The sequence below is a fragment of the Euleptes europaea genome, chromosome 16 (genome assembly GCF_029931775.1).
Source record: "Euleptes europaea isolate rEulEur1 chromosome 16, rEulEur1.hap1, whole genome shotgun sequence".
Taxonomy (NCBI): domain Eukaryota; kingdom Metazoa; phylum Chordata; class Lepidosauria; order Squamata; family Sphaerodactylidae; genus Euleptes; species Euleptes europaea.
Genome location: NC_079327.1, coordinates 25,562,348 through 25,585,777, shown reverse-complemented (window position 1 = coordinate 25,585,777; position 23,430 = coordinate 25,562,348). Strand labels below are relative to the sequence as shown.

General features: G+C 42.2%; 1 protein-coding gene across 2 annotated transcripts in view; it reads left to right on the top strand.

The window, feature by feature from the left end:
• EFNB2 (ephrin B2) overlaps window positions 1–23,430 on the top strand; it is a 66,656-nt gene that overhangs the window by 24,062 nt on the left and 19,164 nt on the right. For both annotated transcript variants that reach the window (XM_056862079.1, XM_056862078.1), the window contains exon 2: window positions 9,656–9,939. In XM_056862079.1, coding sequence (XP_056718057.1) covers window positions 9,656–9,939 — 284 coding nt within the window. The remainder of the gene's footprint in view (window positions 1–9,655; window positions 9,940–23,430) is intronic.

Genomic DNA, 23,430 nt, shown 5'->3' with positions numbered 1-23,430 from the left:
CCACAGATCTGGTCATTGTGAGAACTATAGGTGGTTCTTAAGTTAACTGTTTCACTGAGAACTTCTGGCATCCCTGCTCTGTAGTTACCTCTGAAGGTAAAGTAGTCAAGGATGGAAAATTCTTAGCAAGTGGATATTAATTTGCATGTGTTCAACTGAGAGAAGCACATCCATGCACTTTAAATTCAGAGCACTTAGCACATTCTTACTGCAGCGTTCTGATATCTGCATTTTCAGATGAAGTAATTTTTGTGGGTCTGATTCTGCTCTCTTTCAATCATTTAGGAATTTTTTCCCTTGAGCTGTCAAAGCAGATTCAAGTGTTATGTGTGGTAAGCTTAGTAACAATGGCAGAAATAAGAAAGCTTTAAAAAGCACACCTTTGAAAAACAGTGTAGAGCTTAGTTTTTAAAATACCACCTACCGTAGTTTCTTCTGCAGCAAACCGCTGGAAGGTTTGGAAACATCCCGACCTAAGTGTTTATCTTGATATGGTATTACTGGTTTGATTTTTTTTGCAGACGGTAACGTCTTCTTTGCATGGCTGTTTCACTCGCGGTCACCCCTCCAACGACTTCAGGTCTTCGTTTGGGTTATGCATGCCGTTTCCGACCATCAGAGGCCGCCTCCCTCTCCCCTTGCATTTCCCCACGTTTCGCCCGCGTTCTCAGGGACCAGTTTTATCTCAAATTTGAAAACGTGGGCAAAACGCGGGGAAACGCAGGGGGAGAGGGGGGTGACCTCTGACGGTCGGAAACGGCGTACATAATCCAAACAAAGACCCAAAGTCGACAGGGGTGACTGTGAGTGAAACAGCCATGCATAAAAGACCTACGTTTGCCAGCAGGCCTGGAGAAAAATGTCCTGTCCCTTTAATAGAGGCTTCACATGTAGAGACTGAAGCCTTCACTTTCTGAAGCTTTTCATTGTGTGGTAACATCCCATCCCATTAAGCCTCTATTAAAGGAACAGGACACTTTTCTCCAGGCAGTTAGCAAATCTGTACAGGAAGAATAAGAATTTTGAAATAGTTTCATGCCGTTCCGCAATTATTATGAAACCTGTCTTCATTAACGGTGGTGGTGGTAGAAAGTGCCATCAAGTCATAACTGACTTATGGTGACCCCATAGGGTTTTCAAGGCAACAAACATTCAGAGGTGGTTTGCCATTGCCTGCCTCTGTATTGCAACCATGAACCTCTGTAGAGGTCTCCCATCCAAATACTAACCAGGGCCGACCCTGCTTAGCTTCTGAGATCTAATGGGATCGGGCTAGCCTGGGCCATCCAGGTCAGAGCCTACTAACAGAATAAAGAGTTAAATGATGAGTGTAGTGAAGTGATACTAAGAGCTCTAAATGCCACTAATTAACACCTGCTTTTCATAAACAAGGAGTAAGCTGTTTCGAAGAGTAAAACTTAAAAACAACGCTCTTGGGGGATGTTTTTTGACACATTTTGTGTTTGAACGGCTTGCCACAGTCCTTGAGTCAAAAGCTGGCGAGGCTTCGGCAAAGAGCGTCATCAGGCTGTGCCTCTTGGCTGCTGGAATGGATCCTAGCACCATATGCAGCTCCATATTTTCTGTCACAGCCGCCACGAGAACGGCGAACGAGACAGACAAAGGCAGGTTACAACCAGTTTTGCTCATCAGCTCCATCTGCTCCTGTACGCCCACCCTAAAAGGAATATGTTCCGAGTCTCTCCCGTCTTGAATATATTGCGTGCTTTTGTGATTCAACCGTGCCAACATTTTGCTTGTTTGTGCTCCTATTTAATTGCAGTGGCTTCTTGTTGGATTAAAAAAAAATCTGCTGTGAGAGCGAACAATAAAGCAAAGCAGCTGGAGGGCGGCGTTTTATAGCTGCAGGTTTTTGCGTTTGGATGTGACACTTTGCATCGCATACCTTTGGTCTCGGAGAGACCCAACTGCTACAGACATAATTAACCCACCCTTACTGTGAAGCTTCAAGCGGAACTCTTTAGAGGATGTGGCATTGGCATCACTCCTCTGGCACCAGGTGTGGGATACTGGAGACTTTTGATCCTGAATATTAGTTACATTCCCTTTTGAGCTTAAGCTTTTTTATTTTTAATGAGCTTGAGGACTACCTCCTTATGCACGCCTTTCAAAGCATCGTCGTGGAACCTGACTGGATTACAGCCACGTGAAATGCCTCAACGTGGGTCTGCAGCTCATGGGCTGCTCACAGGGATGATTTCATGGCATCTGACAGCAAGAGAGCCAGCGTGGTGTAGTGGTTAAGGTGTCGGACTAGGACCTGGGAAACCCAGGTTCAGATCCCCACTTGTGCCATGGAAGCTTGCTGGGTGACCTTGGGCTAGTCACACACTCTTAGCCCTGACCCTGGCTGTTATTTGGATGGGAGACCTCCAAGGAATATCAGGGTCATGATGTGGAGGCAGGCAATGGCAAACCACCTCCCAACGTCTCTTGCCTTGAAAACCCTATGGGGTCGCCATAAGCCAGCTGTGATTTGATGGTTAAAAAAAAATAGCTTCAGCATCATGAATACAAACCATCCAATTTCTTCATACCACGATCTGTTAATCAATATGGATTTAAGTTGGATCATTATTTCTACTTGCGGTCATCTGTGCTAATGGTCTGAACTTTTCTGTGTCTTTGTGTGGAGTTGGTACAGCTTTCTTATTTTAACGCTGACTCTGGCTTGGTTCAGCTGCAATGCCAAACCATGGGTTGCTGCTATGGGAAGAAATCTGGTGGTTCCTTAAGCTAAGGCGTTCTCTTCTCCTCTTGTGTGTTGCCTTAATTCTTCCCAAGTTGGGAGACAAAACATTATTTGCCATTACATAGGAGCTGGCAAACTGGTTTGAGTTTATTCTGCAAACCAGGATTCCAGACTGCTGCTTGGAATCCAAGCTACTGCTTGGAATCCTGGTTTGCAAGGCAGAATCTTGGGAATTAACACAAGCCTGCAAATCATTATCTTGAAAGGGATTGAAGGAGGGATAGTACACATTTAACGATATCATAGATTCGTTCACACAGCAGCAAATGATGGTTTGCCATTATACTATGAACCAAAGCTTTAAAAACATTTGACATCCAAACCTTGCCCTATAAGCTTCAACCTTGGATGAGTATGTAGTTACTTAAATTAGAAGGTACCAGAGAAAGGGACATTCCTAAAAGCTGATGTGATACCCCAGATCTTCAGCTTGGGTAAACATAATCTGAATGTCAGACTTGAACAAATTAAATTGCCTGATACTGAGTCAGACCCTTGGACTATCAAGGTCAATACTGTCTACTCTTGACTGGCAACAGCCCTCTGGGGTATCTGGTTGAGGTTGCCAACTTGGAGAAGAAATGTCCTCCCCCTTTAATAGAGTTTTAATGTGTAGAAATGTGCAGGTGGAGTTTTTAACAGCGTGGAGGTAAATAGCATCACCAGTTAAATAATATCTCATTAAGCCTCTATTAAGGGGGCTGCAATTTTCTTCTCCAAGGTATTGGTAGCCCTACATCCGGTCAAGGTCTTTCCTATCACCTATTGCTTGATCCCTTTAGCTGGAAATAAAAGGGAGTGAACCTGGGGCCGTTTGCTTGCAAAGTAGATGCTTACCTCTGAGCCAAAACTCCCACACCAAAATAGGTTTGACTCAAAGAACTATATTTGTAGCAGAGCTGGACCACAGCCTGACAGCAAAGAAATAAAACTTTTTTAAAAGTATCAGATTTTTTTTTTAAAAAAAACGTGATTTATTCACACTTAGTGGCATTTTGGAAGTTTGATTCAAGGTGATCAAGATCAAGAAACCTTCAGTCACGCCCTGTATTGTAGAGGTGGGGAGGGAGTGTGTAAAATGTCAGGCCGAGCAAACACAGCTTGCTGTTAAGCAGAGGTTTAGTCTAGGCCTGTAGCCAGACATTTTATGGGGAGGGGACATGCGTACACTGGGGGGGGGGACTAGGGTTGCCAGAGCCCCATCATTCTATTGTCATTGGACAGGGGCTTGATGATGTCATTGGGCGGGGCCTGATGATGTCACATAGAACAGTTGTACTGATAGTTGTACTCCTTTATACTACTAGGTTTCTATCCCATGACATCTATATGTAGCCACACCTTTGTGTGGAGCCAGCGTGGTGTAGTGGTTCAGAGCGGTGGTTAGCGGTAGAGTCTGATCTGGAGAACCGGGTTTGATTCCCCTCTCCTCCACATGAGCGGCGGAGGCTAATCTGGTGAACTGGGTTGGTTTCCCCACTCCACATGAAGCCAGCAGGGTGACTTTGGGCTGGTCACATTCTCTCAGCCCCACCTACCTCAAAGGGTATCTGTTGTGGGGAGGGGAAGGGAAGGTGATTGTAAGCCGGTTTGATTCTTCCTTAAGTGGTAGAGAAAGTCGGCATATAAAAACCAACCAATCTTCTTCTTCTTTGTCTTTGAAGAGATGGGATATTTACCAGACTAATTTTTTTTTAAATAACACGGGAATTAACTATGTACTAAATTATAAAATGTAGTTCAACCATTAGTACCAATCGCTGCCTCCCATTGTCAGTTTGCATATACCTCAAGCAGGAACGTGTACCAGTCTTAGAAGAAGCCGTATATCTGCAGTATGGCACACCGTCAAATATCCAGGGAACAATGATTAGCTTATAATCACATTATGAGCCCTTTGTTGATTTAATTAGTGTACCTACATTCTTTTCTCAAGAGATGTTGTAGATTAGAACATAAGACTTGAGGAAGTAAAATTCAAAATCAAGCTGGGAAAGCTGGGGTGGGAAGGTGAGATAGCAATTAATCACTAAGAAGGGACATTCCTAAGCTATACTTGCCTGCAAATCACTCCCTCCAAACTAGGAAATTATCCCCTAAAACCATGCAAGTAGATGTGTGTAGTTACTGTGCGGTACATACCAGCAAAGTATTCACTGCCTCATTATTATTTTTGGCTCAAATACATTTAGATCTCCCCCGATAGCTTGTGTTTCTGTAGTGAGAGGTTGTGGTGCTTAAGACTTCTGGGTTATTGTGTCTTTTTGGCCTTCCCCAGCAAAAAATTATCTTTTTTAAAGAGAGGTTCTGGAGTTTAAACCTGCCAGCCAGTGTCAGACTGGTTAGAATGGTCAGAATGACAGTCAGACTAGGCTTTGGGAGAATCCCTGCTCTGCCATGGAAGCTTTCTAGGTGACCTTGAGCCAGACCCATAATCTCAGCTTCGGCTACCTCGCAGGGTTGTTCTGAGGATAAGATGGAAGGAAAGAGAACGAGGTAAGCTGCTTTGGGTCCTAATTGGATCTAAAGTTGGCATATAAATGAAGCAAATAAATTTGCCGCTTTGGTCCTTTAGCCCTAATTCAGATTTTGTGTTTTGCAGAAGCAAGGACAAGGACGGGAGGTTGATAATGGTTATACTTTAGTGAGTAAAAGGCATTCTTCACATGTTCAGAGGTGTACGTTCCTTTACAAAGGCAAGTTACAGCAAGGAGATTTGCAATTAATGATTAAAACTGCTTACTAGGCTTAGTGAAATGGGGCATTCATGTTTTTTGTTCTTGTTTCCCACCCAACCCCATTAGTGAAGCAAATTCCTAACTGTAATTAGAGGATGGGACCTTAAAAGACTATAAATCTCACTTGACTTTTCTGCCCGGTATTTTCCTGTGTCACTATGGGTTTAAAAAAGAAGGTATTGTCTAGTGCGGCAACTAAAACTTCAAACTTTGTCTAACTCAATGGTTTGTTTTTTCAACATGGGAAAATCCAGGGTAGTCAACTTAATGGGGAGGGGGGCCCGGTTATAAATATGCAAGTAAGACTTGGCCTTGTTTGTTCATAATATCTAAATGCAGCCTTTCAGTCAGAGTTTATCAGCCTTGTTAGGACAAATCTCATGTTCAGATTGTCTTTGGACCAAATTGAAGACTTGGGATACCATAAACCCTTTGAGGCATTATGAGACCTATCACTGGCTGAACTTTAGGACTTTGTCTAACTCATTTGACCCACCTACCACATCCTTCCCTTAGGTACAGGCTAGGGTAGTGGGTGTGAGCCAATGTGGTGCAGTGGTTAAGAGCGGCAGACTGTAATCTGGAGAACCGGTTAAGAACACCAGACTATAATCTGGAGGACTGGGTTCGATTCTCCACTCCTCCATGTGAAGTCTGCTGGGTGACCTTGGGCCAGTCACAGTTCTCTCAGAACTCTTTCAGCCCACTCAGAGGCAGGCAATGGCAAACCACCTGTGAACATCTCTTGCCTTGAAAACCCTACAGGGTCGCCATAAATCAACTGTGACTTGACGGCGCGCGCACACACACACAGGATAGTTGGTGAGGGTATCTTTAATCAAATATAGGATGAAGGCCTAGAGCTCTATTGCAAAGCTTTCATGTTTGATTGAGCTCACCATAAATCTAAATGAGTTCGGGCTTCTCTGTCTCTTACAGAGAGAATGAGGATGTTTGTATTTGAAAGCTAGCTGTTGGATAGGGCCATTCATTAGGAAAGCATTGTTTCATTCTACAGAGACATTTTCTATTAAAAAAGATCTTTGAAGCAGTATGGCTGGAGAGAAAGATTTAGAAGGAGGAAAGGGAGTCTTTCAGCTTGTAGGTATTAGGTGGGGGTATTGTATTAGTAGCTCTAAAGACTAGCTTCCAGGCATTAATTGGAACTCATGCATCTTGGGGTGGGTAGGGATGATTAGCTGAAAATACAGCAGCCTTTGTTACTTAAAAGAGCGCAAGTCTTCTTTCTGTGGTTGAATCGATATTACAAGCTATTATTGTCATTTTAAAGCGATTATTTTTTTTTAAAGGTGCGGCGTTAAAATAAGGTCAGGTGCTTGACTGATGAGCAGCCAACTATAAGTAATCGGAATTATTTCAGGGGTCTCTTTGATACCAGACAGTAACAAAATGAGCCTATGCTTAATGGCATTCTAGGCTTTATAGAAGGTTTTAATTAGCAGTGACTTGCATCTGAACAAATGGGGTTTGTTTTTGAAATTAAAAAGTAGGGGATGGATGGGTTGCATCAACTAGGGATGTTGCTTTTTTTTTTTTTTTTTTGCACTGATGTCAGCAGAATATCACCAGCCAAACTGGGGTGATACGGAAGTTCACATACTTTCCTGCCCAGCAATTAAGATCATGGGAAGATGCCCTCCAGACTGCCCCACCAATCAGAGATGTTTGTTTAGTGTAGGGGCGGGAAAACTTTTTCCGCCAAGGGTCATTTGGATATTTATAACATCATTCGCGGGCCATGCAAAATTATCAACTTAAAAACTAGCTGACCGAGCCCCAAGCAGGCAGCTGCCCCAGATGACCCCCCCTGCACGGGCAAGCAGGCAGGCATCCAACCGGTGGCGCATTCGCCCACCTGGTGGCACAGGATGGTCTGTTGTACCAGCTGGGTGTAGCCGTCCAGCCACACGCCGGAGTTGCTCCTGCTACGCGTGGTCGGGGCCGGATTCTACAGCCGGCTCCTGCTACCTCCGCCTGCAGGGGTGAAATGAGGACACACTGGCTAAAAACTCCCCCCCACACACGCATTCTGGCCCTGCCCCCTTTAACTCCATTGTCGCCACTTCCGCCCCCAGCCCTCTTGTAGTACAGAGGGAATACGTTTCTCCATGGCCTGGGTGGGAAAGGGTTAACACAGTTTCTTGGGCGGTCCTAGCAGCTCCATAGCTAACTACTCTTTTACAAGGGGGAAAAAGGTTCCCTATAGAGGGTATTCCTGTCCGCAGGAGGGGGCGGATCGCCAGTCTTAAAGCCTTCTGAGCTAGAGATCTGCCAGGACCCACGAAGGGCCAGACCAAAGGATTTCACAGGCCTTAAACGGCCCCCGGGCCTGACGTTCCCCACCCCTGGTTTAGTGGGTACAAGAGAGAGGGCCTTTTCCATGGTGGCCCCACAATTATGGAACAACCTCCCTAGTTGATCTTCAGGAGGCAGTAATAATAAAAGCTAAATCAATCAAAATACAGTCCTAAATATAACTGATTTAGGACTTCATTTTGATTGATTTAGCTTTTTTATTGGCAGTCTTAATTGGGGGGGGGTTAATCTGTGACTTTTATGGGTTTTATAATAGTTGTTTTTATTGTGCTTTTGTAATGTCTTATTACTATTGTAAACTTCAAGGGAGAAAGGTGGCTAATAAATGTTTTAAATAATTAATTAATGCAGTTTGGTTGGCCCAACACATTCTGAACCACCCAGTTGATATTGCTATTGGTTTTTCCACGTATGGAGTGTTGAGTCTTATTCGGATATTAGAGATTATGATAACATGACTAAGTCCCCTCCCCTCAACCATAGCTAGTTGCATATTTTTCTGGGTTAGGTTTTCTTGTTGAGCAAAGCTATTAAGATGCTTCTCTCGTGTGTGTGCGTGAAATCTAGCAAATATTTCCTAATAACCACCAGAGCTCTCCTCTTTCATTTGGTCAAGGGGAGGCCAAAGTGTTTTACCAGACACCAAGGAAAAGTTCTCACATGTTCTGGTTCATATAGAATTGCGCTGACGTTAAATACAACAAAGCCTTTCTCTCTCGTTTGCCTGCATTTTTTTAAGATGAAGAGAGAGTAAATTGAAGGCTTACCAAAGGGTTAGTGATCAGAATTAGACATCGTGCACAAGAGGAGGTTGGGTGTATAACCAGCGCTTGGAAGCTGTAGCTGCTGTTGGTTCCTAGCTGGTCCTTATGGCAGATAGGGGGAGAAAGTGCCAAGTGCTCGAGTCTCTAGGCTGGAATTGCAACCAGACAGTAGTATTTAGGGTTGCCAGCCTCCGGGAGGTGGCTGGAGATCTGCTATTACAACTAAGCTCCAGGTGACGGAGATTAGTTCACCTGGAGAAAAAGACCGCTTTGGAAGGTGAACTCTATGGCATTATATCCCATTGAAGTCCCTCCCCACCCCAAAACCTCACCCTCCTCAGGCTCCACCCCCCAAATCTCCAGGTATTTCCCAACCCAGAGCTGGCAATCCTAGTAATAGTAGTACTGGTGATATTCCCAGACATCCATGGCTATGTAACTGGGCTTTCTAGAATGGGTGGTTCTTATATTCTTATATCATGCATGCATTTAATTTAATAAAAATTTAAAAGTTGGCTCTGGCAAGGGTGTCCTTCCATAAAATTCCCCACTTCAAATAATATTTCAGTATTTGCCTGTTCCATCCTTTTGAAATTTTAAAATGGGGTGGTGAAAATATTAAAGAGCTGTGTTCTTTTATGATACGCTGATGCCGCCCTTCTTCCAAGAAGCTCAGAGCCTTGTACGTGATTCTCCTCTCCATTTTGGTATATTAGGCCAGAGGAAAGTGACTAGCCTGAGGTCACCCAGCAGGCTTCATGACAGAGCCAGAGATTTGACCCAGATCTCCTTGTTTCTAGTCCAGTGTTCTAACCCGTACACCGCTCTGATCTAAAGGTCAGTGTTACAATTCCCTGAGAGGCAGATGCTGTTTCACAGGGAAAGCCTTGCTGTTCAGAGGAAGAAAGAGTTTTTGCATACTCATAGTTTGTTTTGGTAACTGCATTTGTTCATTTCCCCCTTACCCTTTAAGTAACACATTTCTGATAAAAAAAAAATCATCAAATATCTTACTGTTGTTCTCTCCTTATTTTTTTTTTTAGATTTCTACCTGGACAAGGACTGGTACTATATCCAAAGATAGGAGACAAACTGGATATTATATGCCCAAAGGTGGACTCTAAAACTGTTGGCCAGTATGAATATTATAAGGTCTACATGGTTGAGAAAGACCAAGCAGACAGCTGCATTGTTAAAAAGGACAACACACCTCTACTTAACTGTGCCAAGCCTGATCAAGATGTTAAGTTTACTATCAAGTTTCAAGAATTCAGCCCTAACCTCTGGGGCCTGGAATTTCAGAAAAACAAAGATTATTACATCATATGTAAGTGAACAATGGCATTTGCTTCCTTTCACTTTTCTTGCCGTTTCTTAATTTATGCATTGTATTCAATCAAGTAAGAAGCTTAAAGGATTTGTATTGTTTTCTTTTTTAAAAAAAAGGTATTTTCATGGCTGCTTATTATTAACCACCTCCCTACTGTTTTAGATCCTTTTGTTATTGTTCGTTCCTTCTTGGTTTTCATAGAACTTACGAGGGCTGAGCAATTTTGACAGTGATGCTGGTAATGCAGTTTATGGAAAACGTTGGTATCCTAATCTGTTTCAAGACTCTGTTTGGTAGGAGGGGGAAAGCCCTTTAAATGATAGAGATTGGCTTCAGTGTATTCCATAAATCGAGTCAAATAAACTGACAGATAACTTAAACTCTGTGGCCTAAATATGTTGCCCCCTACAAACATGCATTCAGGTATTTTTTGTAGCATCATTCTCTTGCCCTTCTAAAGTCTACCAGTCAGTGCTGATTAAATAATAATTGTTTATATTGAAATTACATATATATATAAAATCATTTTATATAAAGTTATTTGTATATTAAAATTAAGCAAATAGAAGAATGAGGAGTGTGTTAGCAGCTTAAAACCCAGATTTTAGAACAAATAGTTAAAATAACAGTAAAATTAAATCACCAATTGTTTTTATAGTTATTTGCTACTGCATGTATATGCTACTTTTCTGTTCATGAAAGAGGTTATCATTTTTACCTGCTGAGGTTTAAAGAACTGGACAGCCCCGCAGGAAAATAAATTGGATATGTTCAGTTCATAAAGCTGCAGAGTTAGGGAACCTAAGACAGGCAAAGGAATCCTGGGAACCGCAGCGTCCGGGGATACTTCAGTGCCACTGTGCCTCCACAGAGGCTTCCCAGCCGCCACGGGGGGTGTGTGTGTGTGTGTGTGTTAAAAACAAAAAAAACTTAAAATGGGGAAAGGCCCCATTGTAGACTGATATACTGCACCACCAAAAATGGTGGCGCAGCAACACATTGCATTAGGGGTCGTTCCTTGCGCAAACAGGGTTAGTTTGCACAGCGCAAGTGGCATGGACGCCTGCATAGGGGTCATGCTGGTTCCTAAGAGCATTCGCGCCCCCCTTTCAGGATTGCACAGTTACTTGGTAGTGAATGCACTGATTTTTATTAAGAGCTGTACTTCTATTTGTGTATGTATTGCAGGAAAATGTGCGTGGGTTGTAGCAAAGTTGTCTTGCTCATCTTATATTTTGCCTTTTTCACAAAAGCCATGATGGCCATTCAGCAAAGATCTGTGAAATTTTCGGCCTCCTTGCTGAATAATGGCAGTGGGCTCTTGCAACATTTAAAATAACTTGGAAAGTGAGAAAATATGATCCGACTTTTAAAAAGCAACAAAACTAAAGAGCTGTTTCAAACTTACGTTGATTCTGATTATTTCTAGGTAATTCATTTAGAAATAAATGAAGAAATACTTAAGCCATTTTACCGTAACTAAAACATGCAGTCAGGGAGTTGATGAAATAAAATGTGTAATACAAAAAAAAAAAAAGGCCGCTTGCAGATTTGTAAAATTATGTTCAAAGTATTTCCTTTTGGTTTTGGTGTCAACGCTGAAGGGTTTACTTCTGTGGTCTGTGACTTTCGAGGGAAATGTCCCAGTGAATTTTGTATTACTGGAGTGAAAATTGCAATGTTGAAACTAGAGACAGTTGCCAGTAGGCCTGATGAAAAAGTGTAACATAAAAATGTCTGTGCTCACATAGCAGGTTCCGAGAATGAAATATTTCAGTTATCTAATGCTATGGGGATTAATTCTCTACAGTAGACCAACTGTGACACAAATGGCACCATTTTAATTATGACTTGAGAGTTATGGACACAAATGGAACTTCATGGTAGACTGTCAGCTTTATCGTATCTGTGTCAGTAATCCCTCTGAGTAAATCCATAAGTAGGACTCATTTTCTTCATTTTTGTATAATTATTTCATTATGGCAATAAGGTATAATAGACATTACATTTCCGGGAGGATTATGGCATTCTTTAGGGGTTATAGAATTCACTGTCCCTTCAGCTTGGTGCCTTGGAAATGCCACTAGACTTATTATAATACCTCAGGGAAAATGCAGCCTTGTAGTTGGGATGCTTTGACCGAAGTCTAGCCATGATAGGTTGGTGGAGCCTACAGATACAGTGAGGTCTGATTTCAGATTGCCTGGGAGGACATAATCCCCAGGTGAAACCAGTAGAGCCTCTCCTTTCTTTAAACAAACAGACAAACAAACAAAGACATCAGTATGCCAAGTCAAGCACCCTCCTTCTCGCGTGCCCATCTTTGGTTGCTCAGGTGTCCCAGTAATTGTTACTCACTCTGATATATTATATGAAAACATAATTGATGATAGCACTATACTATTGTGGTTATGAATCATAATAATTCTTGCCACATAGGGGCATGTGATATGGGGCTCAGCTGATATTACTATCCCATCCCAAAAAGAAGGGCCTGAAATTAAAGCAAACAGCTGTTATTGATGGAAGGCAGTGTCTGCTTTTAGACAGCCAAACAAATCGTGGTTGGGTTCATTGGAGGATAAACCTCTGACGTTTTTGCATTTGTGTACTCCCTCTTTCCCTTGTGCATGGCTTGTAAATTGAAGACTTCCTGCCTTGTAGCAAACCACATGTTATTCTAAGTTTCCAGTTGGACAAAATTTGTGTGTCTTGTTTCCTGCTTAAAATCCAGAATTCTAAACCATGGTTTTAACCATGGCTTCAGATGTCACAACACTGAACTATGGTTTGTAATCAGGAGCACAAGTTTTTAAAAACTTGTTGTTTGATTATCCCAACAAAGCCAAATCAAATCTGTTTTGGCATTTTTGGTGCAGCATTTTGATGCAGATATCTTTACAAACGTCAATTGCAGTCAAAGAGTGCATAAGCAGGGTTAAGTGAAACTAGGTGCTTCTGGGGGAAATGTGTTTAGTGCCTTGCCATGTTTTTTTCTCAGAGTAGGATGATGTAGCCATCAGAAAGACAGAGGGAAGGGTAATGAATCATGGGGTGTGAACCAGTAAAAACACAAGGAACCAGATGCTATCCTCTGCAAATCAGCTGAGTGGGATCTAATCAGGGTAGATAAAAACCAATTATTATTTTTTATCTAAAGGTAGTTTTCTCTTTAAGATACATTATAGTCCATAGTTTATTTTTTATGAAATAAGGATTAGTTTTTAATTATGTAGCATCTTCATGCACTGTTTAAATTTATTGGTAAATAAATTCCTTTAATCCGTTCACAATGTTGTGCTCTTCCAGAGGTTTCTGTAAGATTATTTTGGGCAGTTTTTCTATCTAGATTATCACAGATGCTTGGTTTTGCAGTTCTCAACATGCTTCTCAACAGCAAAAATAATATAAAATAAAGACTTGAGAAAAAGATCTTAATCCCATAGTTCCTTTGCAAATCTATGTACACAGAATCATCCCCTTTACCCCTTAAGTTTCAAGAAGTTCAATGAATAGAAGATTGTTTGGAGTGGAATAGATTTGCACAAGGAGCTAAGTGTGAGGAGGGAAGGGCAAGCAGTAAAAATGAAAGTGAATCCTTTTGAGCAGAATACTCCACAAGTCTTGGGATCTTTATGTGTATGGCCTGAGGTTTATCATTTTATTCTCCCCTTGGAGGTAGGGTTTCCAGGTGGGTTGCCTGCCAATCCACCCAGCTGCTCCAGAGACAACACTTCCAATTAGGGTTGTCAGGTCCCTCTTTGCCATCGGCGGGAGGTTTTTGGGGTGGAGCCTGAGGAGGGCAGGATTTGGGGAGGGGAGGGACTTCAATGCCATAGAGTCCAGTGGCCAAAGCGGCCATTTTCTCCAGGTTAACTGATCTCTATTGGCTGTAGATCAGTTGTAATAGCAGGAGATCTCCAGCTAGTACCTAGAGGTTGGCAACCCTACGTCCAGTTTTACTTCTGGAAGCACTGCATCGCCGTGGCTGCTTTTTGTACTCTGAGTGTTAGAGTGTTGAGTGTTTTGCATTTTGAGTGTTCAATCGGCTGCAGCGATGCGGCGCTTCCAGGAGTAAAACCGGAAGTGCTGTCATCATGTGCTCAGACACCCCAGCCCCTAAAACCTCCCACCGATCAGAAGGGGGGACCGGGCAACCCTACCTGGGGGGAAAAACCTATAATGGCAGCGGGCCATAAAAGAGCCCAGAAAACAGTGATTTAAATGTAGTCTTACTGATTAGTGATTTAAATCGTGATTTAAATCCATCCTGGAACTAATACTTGGATGATATGGATGTTGGCAAAAATGTTCTTTCTGCTTCGTCCCTTAGCTAAACTGAGCTGCCAAACTGCAGCAGGAGCTTGGCAGCTCAGTTTAGCTAACTGTCCATTTCCAGGTTAGAAAAGCAGTTAAGTTTATTTCTCAACTGCTCTAGCCTAAAGCTCTGGAGGCAAAACTAGGAGGATTATAGCCAGAAAGCAGTGTGCAGGAAAGGAATGTCAGCAAAACTCTGCCATTTTTTAAATCGATCCAGAACTAGGTGTGGATATGTTGGCAAATGTATCATTTCTTTCATGAAAGCTCTTTCTCTTGTTATGCTTGTTGCTTCCCACTCTTCTTTCATTGGGGAATGGGAAACACAGGAGAACTTTTCTTAGCTGGTCTGGACCCAAGATAAGAAAGCAGAAGTAATTTCTTCCTGACTTCCTTATTTTTTTTTAACTTATTAAAGTTCTGATTGCTAGGAAAGTTTTTTATTCACAGCTCAAGTATCCTTATGTGCCAGTAGAATTTTGAAGTTGTTCCCTTTTATATTGAAATTAATTCACCATTTCCTGTTTTTGAAGCCCAGACACTGGCTTTCTGGCAAAAAACAGAATAGACAAGTCTCGCTGAGATTAAATTAATCTTAAATATGTACTTAAGTTGCCCAGCATGTCATACATAAATCCCTAGGCTAAATGATGCCACTTGGTATAAAAATTATAGAGAGAAATCAAGAAAAATGTTCAAGGACCAAGTTAGAGACATTTTGCTAAATGATTAATTCAGTGTCGGGCATTTGTACTCTGCATAGTGTGGCAGGGATTATGACTGTCTAACCAGATCTGTGGGGAAATCTTGCTGATATTTTGTGGTGCAACAAAAGCCTGAGGAGGAATTCACAAGGTTACTTAATATAAATTAGATACTCTACTACTCATTCGGGACTGCCTCTCCTGGTATACCCCCCGAAGAGCATTACTCTCTGCTGACAATAATCTGTTGGTGGTCTGTTGTGTAGATAACAGTGATTTAAATGTAGTCTTACTGATTAGTGATTTAAATCGTGATTTAAATCCACCCTGGATCTAATACTTGGATGATATGGATGTTGGCAAAAATGTTCTTTCTGCTTAGTCCCTTTGCCAAGCAATAATCTGTTGATGGCCTGAGGAATGTGCGGCTGTCCTCGACCAGGTGGAATGCTCTGCCTAATAACATCGGCCCTGTAAGACAGAGCTATTCCGCCAGGCCTATGGTGGAGGACGGCCGCAGGTGAGATTAAGTGAGATCTGTGCTGTCCTCCCTACTCCCCACCCTCAGTTTGTGATCTATTTGAGGGTGGAAATTCAAACCAATTATATGTTATGGTTGGCTTCATCTGCTACAGTAAGCGCTTATATACGGCGGCCATCTTTTAAATTAATTGGGTTGTTTTGTGGTTTCATATATTTTATTGTTTATTATTATATTGGAAATTTTAATGTTGTAACGTGCCCTGAGCCCGGCCTGGCTGGGGGCAGGCGGGCTAGAAATGCAAAAATAAATAAATAAATTCATTCACACAGTCAGGAGTGAAATTGCTAAATGAATTGACTTCCATTCTTCTGATGAGTAATTGAAGTGATAGACTTACTGTGGTGGCTGTGGGAACATTTGCAGGGTAGGTATTATAGAATAAAAAACATAGATGGATTTGTGATAGTGCAGGGTCTGTTATAAACAGTAAGGTCAGCAGAGTAGATTTCTCTCTGCAAAGAAGACTTCACAGTTTGATACAATCACATTAGTGGTCCATGCACTTATGCTACTAATGTTCATCACTGGTTCAAAAGGTGTATCCTAGTTTACACCATTGAGAGGAACTGAATTGTGTCCACTGGCTCCACCACCAGACATAATCAGATGTCTTCTGGGAGCCCTCTGTTGGTACAAATGAGAAGCATTCCAGTGATTGGCATTCCTTCTAACAGATAGACTTGTATTCATGAAAGTCTCCCTGAGTATGTGTATTTTGTATGTGCAGATGTTTGGGGATGGAGAGGGAGGTGAGATTCTGCTTCTTTTTGTGCACAACAGAGCAATGTGCCTGTGGGACGCTGCATACTATTGTAATCATGCTGCACTCGGTAAATAGGACTGACACAAAAGTTGGTAATGAGTATTTTGTGGGAGCCCTCCCTTAATCGCAGTAGGCATAATACAATCAGTGATCTGTGTGTGTATGCTGGTGTACAAAAGTCAGCACAGTCATGCTGATGAAACAATTATGTCAGCTTCCATTGCGATGGTAAGCTCAGTTCAAGATGCTGGTTATCAGTGCCATCCTAAGCAGAGTTGCACCCTTCTAAGTCTGTTGAGGGCTTAGAAGGGTGCAACTCTGCTTAGGATGGCACTGTTTAATGTATAAAGTCCTCAACCATCTGGTTATCTCTGCTTCTCCCCATATGAATGTCCCTTAATTTTAAGGTCAACCAGAAGGGTCCTGCTTCAAATTTCAATTTGTTTGAAGCTAGATTGGTCTCCACAAGATGCAGGGTTTTTTCTGTCACTGCCATGGATCTCTGGGATGTCTATTCCTCTGGCTGATTAGCCCCCACCTTCATGACAATTTGAAAACAGGGACACATGTTGTATTATGTTGTTGTTCTTACAACTTGTACTTTTCTGTTCTCACTCTGAGGCAGAGGGCATCTTGGAGACAGACGGGTGATTCCTTTCCGGTTCTAAGGTAGGCAGGAACTAGTAAAACTTTCCCCCGCTTCCTGCCTGGAATCGCTCTCTGTCTCCAGTGTCTGGCCTCCTCTTAGCGGTGCAGCATGGGAAGTTGGCCGCACGGGCTCCCGCAGAGGTGGTAGAGCCCAGGAACAACAGAGTGGCTGGCCGGGCTCCCACGGAGGTGGTGGAGTCTGGAAATACCTAGATGGCCAGCTGGGTTCCTGCAGAGGCGGTAGAGCCCGGGAGCAACAAGACGGCCGCCTGGGCCTTATTTTGTATGTTTTTTTAATATTCTGTTTGAGTTTCGGCCAGGGATAGAGGGAGAGGGTAGAAATAAATAAATAAATAAATTTTCAGTGTGTTATTTTTATTGTCTTCATACACCGTGTTGGGATTGTGAGTTGAGACACATTGTAGAAGTTATATAAATAGAATAAAACCAGGAGAATTACCACTGTAGGAAGTGAAGTGATCATTGAGAATGATCAAGACCCACCTTTGGCACTGCCCTTACAAAAGCTCTTTGGCACCCATTCGTCTGTCCACAACTGTCTTCAGTATTGATCTGGAATGGTATCTAGAAACAGCAGATACCAATGAGTGTCTTGCACAGATGTGTTTGCTTCTGGTATAAGGGATTGGATCCAGTACTGATCAATAGCTGTCCCTTTTACAGCCCCTATCCAACATGGCTTTTGTCTGTGCAGGTCCTGTGATCCTTAGCATAGCCTTTTTGTTGATCACCAGTGGGAATGCGGTTGGATGTAATCATAAGAACATAAGAAAGGCCATCCTGGATCAGACCAAGGTCCATCAGCAGTCTGTTCACAGGAAGCCCACAAACAAGACAATTGCAGCAGCATTATCCTGCCTGTGTTCCACAGCACCTAACATAATAGGCATGCTCCTCTGATCCTCGAGAGAATAGGTATGCATCATGACTAGTATCTGTTTTTACTAGTAGCCATGAATACCCCTCTCCTCCAAGAACATGTCCACCCCCTTCTTAAAGCCTTGCAAGTTGGCAGCCATCACCACATCCTGGGACAGGGAGTTCCACAATTTAACTATCTAATCCATTATCTGGGATGTAAAACTAGAGCACTGTCACTAAACACAACTGTAATATTCACATTTCTTTGGGAAGATGTGCATAAATTACCTATTTGGAACATCGCACCAGAAGCATGAAAAACAGATGCACAAGCTACTTCATCGTAACATCTGGAGCCATTGGCTGCCTACTCTTAAGATAATCATCGGCTTTGATGCAAGCAAAGTGAGATGTATAGTTTTTCTTTACTTTCTGTTAGTTTTTTTTTTTTAATGACCTACTTATGTAATTGGTTTCTGGATAAAGTTAAACAACAGAAGAAAATATTATAAACTATACAGAATGTGCAGCAGAATATTTGATTTGATAACCATCATCAAATACTTGAAGGGCTGTCATATAGAGGAGGATGCCGAGTTGTTTTCTGTTGCCCCAGAAGGTCAGACCAAAAACAACGGGTTAAAATGAAATCAAAAGAGTTTCCATCTAGACACTAAGAAGAATTTTCTAACAGAGCGGTCCCTCAGTGGTAGAGGTTTCCTCGGGAGGTGGTAAGTGCTCCTTCCCTGGAGGTTTTTAAGCAGAGGCTAGATGGCCATCTGTCAGCAATGCTGATTCTATGACCTTAGGCAGTTCATGAGAGGGAGGGCATCTTGGTCATCTTCTGGGCATGGAGTAGGGGTCACTGGGGGTGTGTGGGGGAGGTAGTTGTGAAAATCCTGCATTGTGCAGGAGGTTGGACTAGATGACCCTGGTGGTCCCTTCCAACTCTATGATTCTATATATCATCTATAAAGAGCAAATGTATGGCCTCTGACCTAAGAACAGTTGCTGGGAACTAAGTTGCAGTGGTCGCAGGGGAACTTGTTTCTGATTACATGTCACCAGACAATATGTGATCAAATCAAGCAGTGTATGGGTAAATTTGTGTATTCAGTATAAGTCAGCTTTTTAATGGTCAGCAGATGGAAGTTTTTACTCTACTTAAAAATTGCTTGACCACTAGAAAACCATCATAAATTCCAGTTCCTTTTCCCAGAGATACAAGTATTCATGTTTCCTAACATTACCTCATCCGGTGGAAAATTTTATTCTGCACAACCAGTTTCTCCACAGATTTCTGTGGTTTGAAACTAACAGTAGCTATTACTTATTCTTCACACGCCCTATGCATGAGCAGCTTGAGAAACCACACACCAGAACAGGGACCAGTTTTGTCTGGACAGGGCTCCTGCTAGAAATGGCACCAAACGGACCTCCAAAACGAAACATTTAATCAGTAACTTCAATATCTTTGAGGAGCTAGATTCGAGTCCAGTAGCATTTTGGAGACCAACAATATTTTCAGTGTATAAACTTCAGAGAGCCAAAGCTTCCTTCATCAGATACAGATTCTTCAAAGCTTATCCCCTGAAAATCTTATTCGTCTCTAAGGTGCTTCTGGACTTGAAGATAGCTTTTCTACTGCAGGCCAATGTGGCTACCCTCTGAAACTCTATTTGGTTTCTGTGTGCATGTTTTTAGTATGTCGAGGTTGGGGGGATATGTAATTATTGAAGGAGGTGTGCTCTGTACTCCACAATAATCTGTGCGCACAAGACGTTTTGGTTTAAAAAAATTTTTTTTTCCAAAATGCATCTGAATTAAAAGGTTCAGGAGTTTTTCTTCCAGTGGGAAATCTCATGCTTTGTCCCATTCCACGAGTAAAATAATCCCCAGATGTGAAACAATTATTTTGTGTTTTTGTGTTGTTGATTGAATAGGATTAAAGTTCAGCAAAGGGAAGACACTCTTCCACTTTGCTTGGCTTGCAGGAAGAAAAGGAATTCTATCAGTAAAAATATCTGCATATTTTTTGAAATAACAATTGTATCTACTGGTGCTTTCTGAAGACCGCAGATTTGCTACCCCCTTCCCTCCTCCAACTCCTGCCCAGCCCTTTCCCCTCCACTTAGGGTAGCCAGGTCCTTCGCCACCAGTGGGAGGTTTTCGGGGCGGAGCCTGAGGTGGGTGGGGTTTGGGGAGTGGATGGACTTCAATGCCATAGAGTCCAATTGCCAAAGCAGCCATTTTCTCCAGGTGAACTGATTTCTATTGGCTAGAGATCAGTTGTAATAGCAGGAGATCCCCAGCCACCACCTGGAGGTTGGCAACCCTACCTCCACTGCTATCAAGGGACTTTGTTTCATTTTGATAAGTGAGCCTTTTTACCAACATCACACTGGTATTATGTTAAAGTGATAAATTATCCCTTTTAAAAACGCCTTTCTGGCTGTAACGTGCAGTTCTTGAAGTAGTCAAAGTCTGGTCTGAAAAGCCACCTCGATATGGACTGTATGCGAAATACACGCTTTGGCCTCCTCCTCCTCATCAGAAAAACTAAATGAAATTATCTACAGCTCTTCGATTACTGTAAGATGCTATATATGGTCAGTCTTGGAGAGCTTTTTAAACGGACTCCTAGTTAATTCAGCTCTTATTGAATTACATATACAAATAAAATTACTGCAGGAGGAAAAAGTCAGGGACTGTAAAGCTTTGGGTTCTTTTTGGCGTGTGTGGCTTATAGTGCTAATGGACCTTGTGGGCCCCTTGTTCTAGTTCACACAGGGTGTGTGAGTTTGCTTGCTAACCGTGGGTATTGTAGATTGTCTTTGTTCATCTTCCATGCCATTACCTAGGCGGTGCTGGCGGTTTATCTCATTATAATGAGACGGAAAGGAACTACAGCAGGAAATCTGTAAGAACCATTTCTGTATTCCCAAGTGCCGCAAGTGAAAGAACAAGATGGCTCTGGTTGTTAATACAATGGGAGCTAGTAAGCGAAAATGAATCCTCCATCCCGATGTGTACTAAATTTTAAAGAAGATGGGGAAATTAGAAGTGATTGCTTAGAAGGGGGGAAAAAAGAGTTATTTAGGAATTGCTCAGATTGAAACTGTTTTAATATTTTATAATTACTAGTTGAATGTTTCCAGCTACTTCTTATTTATAGCACCCCAGCCCTCCCAAAAATTGGCACAGTAAATGATTTAACAATACCAGGGATAAAATATTGGCACAAAGGAGAAAGCAATTTCTCTGCTTAAGGAGCTTTTATATATTCATTATGCTGATTAGCATTAAATGAACTAAAATGCTTTAAACATAATAAATAACTTAAGCCACTGTGTTACAAAGGCTTACACATAGAGGTTTTAATTTTATGTATATAAAGCGTCTCTGTGACTTAAGTAGGACTACTCCCTTGTGGAAAGTTAACTACTGGTGTAAAACTCTGCAAAACGAGTGCCCTACAGCCCTTTTCCCTTTGCTGTGGGATTTGGAGAACTCTCATTAAATCAAAGGGAGTCATTTGCATCCTGCTGAAGAGAAGCCCCATTAAAGATGATCCAGTATAAATGTAAATGACTAGCACAGAGCATTTTGGAAATATGCTTCATTTTCCTGACGTATATGGGGAAGTAAAGTAGGTATTTTAATTGTACAGGTGGGACGATATGGTATTGGCGTGTAAATCGGAACTGTAGCAAACCTCTGTAGCTTGTCATTTTATTTATAATTTCCTTCTTGATCTATTAAGTTTATCTTGCAGTTAGAAAACCAAAGCAGGGTCTTAAAAGCTTCTGCCACAAACAAGAAAACTCGTAAACATTACTTTCTCCTTTTAAGTTTAGTTTCTTTCTGAACTGGGTTTTGGAAACGCTACATGTGATTTCTCTAGAATGATACAAATGGCCGAAACGGTAAAGATTCTAACCTGAATATTGTCGAAGGCTTTCAACCTTTCTACACACTTGACACTGAGAGACACTGTCCTTCAGTGTTACTCCTCTGATGATGCCTGCCACAGCTGCTGGCGAAACGTCAGGAAAGAAAATACCAAGACCACGGTTACACAGCCCGGATAACCTACAAGAACCAATTCTAACCTGAGTCTCCCAGATCCTAGCCTGACACTAACAGATATATCATCCTGGCAACATTGGTGATAAATTCATTACATTCATTATTTACTGTGTGTGTGTGTGTTAAGTGCCGTCAAGTCGCTTCCGACTTATGGCGACCCTATGAATCAGTGTCCTCCGAAATGTCCTATCTTTGAGTGCCTTGCTCGGGTCTTGCAAATTGAGGGCTGTGGCTTCCTTTATTGAGTCAATCCATCTGTTGTGGGTCTTCCTCTTTTCCTGCTGCCCTCAACTTTTCCTAGCATGACTGTCTTTTCTAGTGACTCTTGCCTTCTCATAATGTGACCAAAATACGATAGCCTGTAGATGTATGGAAATAAGGACCATCTGTTTATTTTTTTGGAAAACCAATGAGCTGAAAATCTTAAAATATTCCTTCTGTTAAGCACATTTAAAATATAGTAAGTGGATTTCAATGGTCCTGCCCACGCTGGAGGGCGAGAAACTTGAGATGAGGTCTGCTGGGAAAGAATCTTGCATGGTGTAGTGGTTGAGAGCAGTGGACTCTAATCTGGAGAACCGGGTTTGGTTTCCCACGCCTCCACATGAGCGGCAGACTCTAATCTGGTGAACCATTTCCCCATTCCTAAACATGAAGCAAGCTGGGTGACCTTGGGCTAGTCACAGTTCTCTCAGAACACTCAGCCGCGCCTACCTCACAAGGTGTCTGTTGTGGGGAGAGGAAGGTGAAGGAGACTGTAAGCCGGTTTGATTCTCCTTAAAAAGGTAGATAAAATCGGCATATAAAAACCAATTCTTCTTCTTCATTGTATCCCTAATTCTCCTTAATTTGAAGCTTGAACGTCTCCAGAATTGTATGACTTCCACTGTATGTATTAAAAACCCTCTATAGTCATATGATGTAAATGTTAGCTTTTCTATTTTAAATTACGTTAGAACCGAAGGCTGTATTTGTACAAACTTAGTTTGAATGTGGATGAATAAATGATTCTGTCTTGCTGTCCTCAACTTAGATGTGTGTATGCTGATATCTACTGAGCAATGGCAACATGCTTAGTGTCATTTGTTTGGGAGTGATGAGGGCGCCTGAATTCAAGTAGTTTTTTCACCCCCAAATGGGGAAAGGGGGTTGAAACAGCTAGATTCTCCTCCTCTTTCCCAGGCAGATGATTGATGCTGTCAGCATCAATTCCTCGTTGCATGTGCCCTTCCACTCTGATGCTGGGGAGTGCTTTTGGAGCCCTGGATGAAGAGATCTTATACTGGTAGAAATGAACGCAAGAGAGGTTTTGCTTCTCTTTGTACACTGCCCTTGTGGCACTGGGGCAGGTAGCTCAACACTTCTCCTAAGTGCCCAAAGCATTTTGCACAGACTTGCTATATATCCCTGAGAGGGGATATGATAACCATCTGCAAGTACTTGAAGGGCTGTTATATAGAGGATGGCACTGAGTTGTTTTCTGTTGCCCCAGAAGGTCGGACCAGAACCAACGGGTTGAAATTAAATCAAAAGAGTTTCTG